At 40.4% G+C, this 5,772-nt stretch overlaps 2 protein-coding genes across 3 annotated transcripts; one reads left to right on the top strand and one right to left on the bottom strand.

Moving 5' to 3' along the window:
• The first annotated feature begins 837 nt into the window (after positions 1–837).
• Positions 838–3,064, top strand: LOC104824938 (macrolide efflux protein A-like). The gene is made up of 5 exons (XM_010557137.2): positions 838–922; positions 1,267–1,564; positions 1,650–1,969; positions 2,065–2,231; positions 2,329–3,064. The coding sequence occupies exons 1-5, from the start codon at positions 918–920 to the stop codon at positions 2,925–2,927; spliced, it is 1,389 nt and encodes a 462-aa protein (XP_010555439.1). The 5' UTR covers positions 838–917; the 3' UTR covers positions 2,928–3,064.
• On the bottom strand, positions 3,015–4,780 carry LOC104824939 (NEDD8-conjugating enzyme Ubc12-like). Of its 2 annotated transcripts, none has more exons than XM_010557142.2 (6): positions 4,633–4,780; positions 3,969–4,094; positions 3,753–3,861; positions 3,583–3,661; positions 3,395–3,511; positions 3,015–3,305 (listed from the first exon to the last, which is right to left on the bottom strand). In XM_010557142.2, the coding sequence occupies exons 2-6, from the start codon at positions 4,081–4,083 to the stop codon at positions 3,168–3,170; spliced, it is 558 nt and encodes a 185-aa protein (XP_010555444.1). In that variant the 5' UTR covers positions 4,084–4,094; positions 4,633–4,780; the 3' UTR covers positions 3,015–3,167. The 2 variants fall into 2 exon arrangements, with proteins under 2 accessions (XP_010555444.1, XP_010555442.1); XM_010557140.2 differs by having other exon boundaries at positions 4,585–4,779.
• Between the last annotated feature and the right edge of the window lie 992 nt (positions 4,781–5,772).

The raw sequence follows: 5,772 nt of genomic DNA, 5'->3' as shown, positions 1-5,772 counted from the left end.
GGAGGGGGGGGGGGGACGTAGTGGTTCAGTTGGGCCCATGATTTCTACATTTGGTGTTTGCTAATGGGCCACCAGTCCATGATTTTGTAACTTACACGTTTTATCCATTACTCGAAATGTTTTTTTGGTAAAGTTTTTGGTAAATAAATGTTTTTTTTTGTTAAATAAAATAAATGTTTATATGTTTTTTTTGGTAAAGAATGTTTATATGTTTTTTTTATAGATAGTTTCGGCGAGTTTTCATGTATTCGAGATACCGTATCTTTTTAATTTATTGTAAGATCAAAATAAATTATTCGTCATAATGACGTTTCTATTCTACCTTTCGAAAGTTGGAAAAAAAATCTTAATTAAGATCAACTTACAAGTAAGTTACATCATATAATTGCGTTTACATTACACTTACAAGTAAGTTACTTTGTTAAAGATATAAAACCGAAAACTATGAAAATCATACATCATATATTATTTTGAATAAACCATATAGAAAAATAATATGTATACGTAATACGTTAGTGCTTCATTTGCGTCTTACGAAACATGTGATTATCCGATAAATACTAAGGAAATATGTATGACGTAAGATAGCGACAATTATTGCAAAAAATTATAAAGATCTATTTTTTTTTTTAATCGAGACGTGGAAATAATAATCATTTTGACAATAAGCTAATTGCCCTTTAGTCCAAAATTATCCATTAATCTAAGATCGATCATCTCAATTTAATCTGTAATCGATTTCGGTTCGGCTGTTCACGTTGGTGGACGTCCATTGCAGCGACGACAAAAGTTGGGTCGGATTCAGATCCGCCATAGATGCAGGAAATCTCCGGCTCCAGGTTCTTGGGAGCTTAGCTTTGGTCGTGTCCGAACTCTCTCCGGGTTCGTCTCTGTCCCCTCGCCATCTCCGACCAACCATGAAGTAAGCTCTTTGACTTTTTCTCTCTCGGCCGTGTTCATCTTCCTCTGGTTCGCTGATTCTTACACTCTCTGCAAATCCTGTCGATTAGCGTTAGTGTTTATGGGAACGGTTCTTGTTTGATTCCGTCTCTCTGCCGGAGATTTTCTGTTTATGATTCTCTCTCTCGAATGATCAGAAATCGGGGTTGTAACTTGTTAGATCTGTTTCATCGATGGAACAGAGATTTCGAACGGAATCAAGTTCCATGGGAATCCATTACCGGAATCTGGTCTGTCCATAGACGAACGATATCAATTGCTGTTCATCTTATAACTTCGTTGAAAGAGTGAGGTTGTTTTGGACAGAACAAGAAAGCTCTTTGGAGTTTCCATTTCTCTGATTCTCATAAACATGGCGGCAGTAATGGAGAGAGCAGATGAGAATCTTCTTCCATCAGTTTACAAAGAAGTCAGTGAAGCTTTCAATGCCGGCCCCTCTGATCTCGGCTACCTCACCTTCGTCCGAAACTTGGTTCAGGGCCTGGCCTCGCCTCTAGCCGGCATTCTCGTCATAAGCTATGACCGCCCCACCGTTCTCGCCATAGGCACCTTCTGCTGGGCCTTGTCCACTGCTGCTGTAGGCGCAAGCCGGTATTTCTTACAGGTCGACCTCTCTCTCTCGATCCTCGAAGCAATGACGGGTTCGAATCCTGTGACATTAATCGCTGTTTTGATTCATTTCCCATCAGGTTGCTCTGTGGAGGGCGGTTAACGGGTTTGGACTGGCGATTGTTATACCAGCGCTTCAATCGTTCATTGCTGATAGCTATATGGACGGAGTGAGGGGAGCTGGTTTCGGCTTTTTGAATCTCGTCGGCACGATTGGAGGTATAGGAGGAGGTGTAGTGGCAACTGTCATGGCCGGTCAAGAATTCTGGGGAATGCAGGGCTGGCGATGCGCCTTTGTAATGATGGCCGCCTTGAGCGCATTGATCGGATTCCTCGTCTTTGTCTTTGTCGTCGACCCGAAGAAGAAAACAACGAGCCTCGTCCTTCACGACACTAAAAGGTAAAAAAGAATAATCATCCCTTCTCGGATTCTTGGCATCAGGACATAGTTTTTCTCTTGTTCTTGGTTTGAACCCGTTAAGGTTTTGAACTCAGTGGCGAGGAAAAGAAAAATACTTCGACCTCTGTCTGGAACAGCTCGTGGGCAGCGACCAAAGCTGTCGTGAAAGTACGGACTTTTCAGATCATTGTCTTGCAAGGGATCGTTGGTTCACTTCCATGGACTGCAATGGTGTTCTTCACCATGTGGTTTGAACTCATCGGTGAGGATCACGCATCGTTTTTTTCGAAATTCGAATATCGTAAAACCCGGAAACAAACCCGTATCTTGAAGATTAACATTATCCCGATCGGTTTCAGGGTTTGATCACAACAAGACGGCGGCTCTGCTCAGCGTTTTCGCAACTGGAGGTGCAATAGGTACGTTGATCGGCGGAATCATAGCCGATAAGATGTCGGGTTTGTATCCGAATTCGGGCAGAGTAATGTGTGCTCAGTTCAGTGCTTTCATGGGGATTCCATTCTCCATTATCCTCCTGAAAGCAATCCCACAGGACACAGACAGTTACTTCATCTTCTCGGTCACTCTCTTCCTGATGGGTCTGACCATAACCTGGTGCGGTTCTGCCGTGAACGCTCCTATGTTCGCTGAGGTTGTCCCCCCAAGGCATCGCACGATGATCTACGCCTTCGACCGTGCCCTCGAAGGGTCGTTCTCGTCTTTTGCAGCGCCATTGGTCGGGATTCTGTCCGAGAAGATGTTCGGGTACGACTCTAAGGGCATCGATCCTCTCAAGGGATCTGCCCGTGAAGCCGAGGCCTTATCAAAGGGGCTTTTGTCAATGATGGCCGTCCCGTTCGGGCTCTGTTGCCTCTGCTACACGCCGTTGCACCTCGTCTTCCGAAAAGACCGAGAAAACGCTAAAATTGCTAGTTCCAAAGAAACCGAGATGATCTGAGATTGTAGTGACGGGTTTCGAAAACGTAAAGATCGATTCTTTTTTGCTCCTGGAACCTCATTGTCTCGGATTCTAACACAATGCAGACAACAGCAAATGTCTATACCCACAAATGAAACGATCAAAGTGTTTACATACATGATTCGAGTTGATATCTTTCATTCTCCTAAGCAGATTCTTCAACCGATACAATGGTGAATAAGAACTCTTATCTTGCTTGAAAGTTGATCAAGAACTTACTTAGATACACCGAGGGAAGAAGGTTTGACCGACATATCCACCCGACATGGCCCTCCTGACGTTGGACTCAAACAATTTCGGGTTATCTCTCAAAACTGCTGCGGCGTCGTGATTCAGAGGGTCCTCGCAATTGGGTTCCTGTGCGAAAACAAGACTTGTAAACCAACCGAGAAACACTAGAATCATCGGTTAGGTATATTTCAAGTTAGGTCATCGAGAATATTTACCGTGAAAAGATGGTACAGCCCGTAGATAACAGTGTTTATGTTGAGAACGGGTTTCCAGTCTTCTCGCAAGATGTTCAGGCAAACATTTCCCTCCAAGTCGATATTGGGATGGTAGACCTACAAGGAAAATGAATGAAAAGATCCAAGATTTGTAATCGAATGATGAAATTTCATGAATAAACCCACACCTTGGTCTTGCATTTAACCTTCGGAGCTTCATGTGGATACACATGAGAGACCTGGAACGAGAAAACGAATGTACCGTTTCTGCCATTTTGAAAACGCGAGAGAGTAAGTTCCCGGGTAGATTCTCGAGACTACGAGACAAAAAAGAACCGATGAAAAAGTCGATCCTTACTGGTAGTATCCTTCATCGGGCTTAATGGACACCTCAAAGTGCATCAAATCATCCTTTCCATTCGGAAAAGATATGGAACAAGACTTTGGCAGATTCAATTCCGATATATCTGCTCGTAAGGGAAGCAAAACACACGAGACTTCAGACAAAGATTATCGATACTAAACCCTAAAGGACAAACAATGATGGTGGATTGATAAACTGACAATTAGGAACCTTTGTGAAGACGTAATTCGCCGGCAGATTGCTTCTTGGCAGGAGCTCCCCCTCCTCGGTTAGCATTCTGAGCTTGTTCTCTTTGCTTTTCCTTCACTTTGAATAACCCTATCATGGCTTCAACAACTACAATACAAACCAGAGACAGATTAACTATATATCAATGTCTTCAATCTCCATTACCCAATCTAATATATCTCATAGAAGATCGATCTACACATTGATTAGACATCAAAAGCATCAGGGAAACAAAATTCAAGCATTGCTCGCACAATTCCCACGATATATCAAACCATAGCTTGTGTGAACTTAACACTAGAAAGACGGCAGACTTGAAGCATAAGAATCGTCTTTAATTAGGGTTGGCTATCGAACTTTCCACACAACAGATCGAATCAAACGAAACCCGACCACAGAAAACCCAAATTCGAAGATCCCCACAGTAACCCAACAAAAATCCAGAAACGAAATTACAAGGAAAAAGACATCTATCTGATTTGCCAACAGGGTTAAAAATACCACAGATACAGGACAAGATGACCGATCAGGAGGATGAACCCAACTTAAAAAACGAAACGACGATACCGAAGAAGAGATAAACGATTGAAGAACTTACAAACAAGCGGATATTTTCTCAGAATGAAAAGGAGATCGGAACAATTACGCGCAAATCGGAACTCGCAGTTCTGGTTTCTCTTCTCTCCTCTTCTTCCTCTTCCTCCTCTTCGTCGTCCTCTTCTTCTTCTTCCTCGCGTTCTCGTAAGCTGAACGATGGAAATGCAAGGTGAGAAGAAAGTTAAATGTGATGTATTTTAGCTTCGTCTCAACGCTGACTCAGATTCGGAATCTTCACCTCTTTCGTGTCGATGCCTAATGGGCCCATTATGCTGAAGCCCAAAGGGACATTGTAATGATTTTTAAAAGGCCTTTTAAGGCCCAAATATATTCGTCCGTCATACATACATGAACATGACAATGACAGTCACGTTATTACCACCACCACACACTCGAAAAGGTTGGAAAAAAAAACATATTAATATTGTTGTTATAATTAATATTTTATTAATCACAAAATGTTAAATCACTGTCTTATGTAAATGATAAATATATTTGGTTGGAGAGAGTTTTTCGCTATTCCTAGTTAATAAGATATTAAAAAGTACAGAGCTTTATATATATATATATATGTATATGGGAAAATTTATATAAAAACCATATATTTGAGTAACAGGTGGGAGAATTTGGATACAATTTTGATTTTTTAAAAATTTATTTGAAACATACGAAATTGGATTAAATTATACAATTATCTTTCATATTTATTAGTTATATTATTAACAAAACTATACATCAATGATTAAACATATTTAATAAAAACATCCTAAATACTGTCAATACTTGCCAACCGTTTGCCTAACGGCCAACTACACAAGTAATTAATACAATCCATATTTGTCTAATTCAACCGGTGAAATGAGACGTAGAGTGTTTGTCTCGTCCCAAATTCGAAACTCAAGTTTGGAGAACGAGAACGAGCGTATAATCTAAATCATATAACTTCCAACTTCGAAAATAATTTGGACCTTGCTTCAAGGTACCGGTAGGCGTTGAATACATAGTATGTATATATTATACAACTATATATAAATATAGATATATGTATATCTATCTGCATGCGGTATATTTATATCATTAATGTGTGTGTATATATATGTAAACTCCAATATATATATATATATATATGTATATAATATAGATATATGCGAATATATATATAGATATATATGTGTGTGATCAGATGTGC

This window comes from Tarenaya hassleriana, unplaced genomic scaffold, assembly GCF_000463585.1.
Source record: "Tarenaya hassleriana unplaced genomic scaffold, ASM46358v1 Cleome41, whole genome shotgun sequence".
NCBI classification, from domain to species: domain Eukaryota; kingdom Viridiplantae; phylum Streptophyta; class Magnoliopsida; order Brassicales; family Cleomaceae; genus Tarenaya; species Tarenaya hassleriana.
The sequence above is the reverse complement of the archived record's forward strand: the minus strand, read 5'-3'. Positions and strand labels throughout refer to the sequence as shown.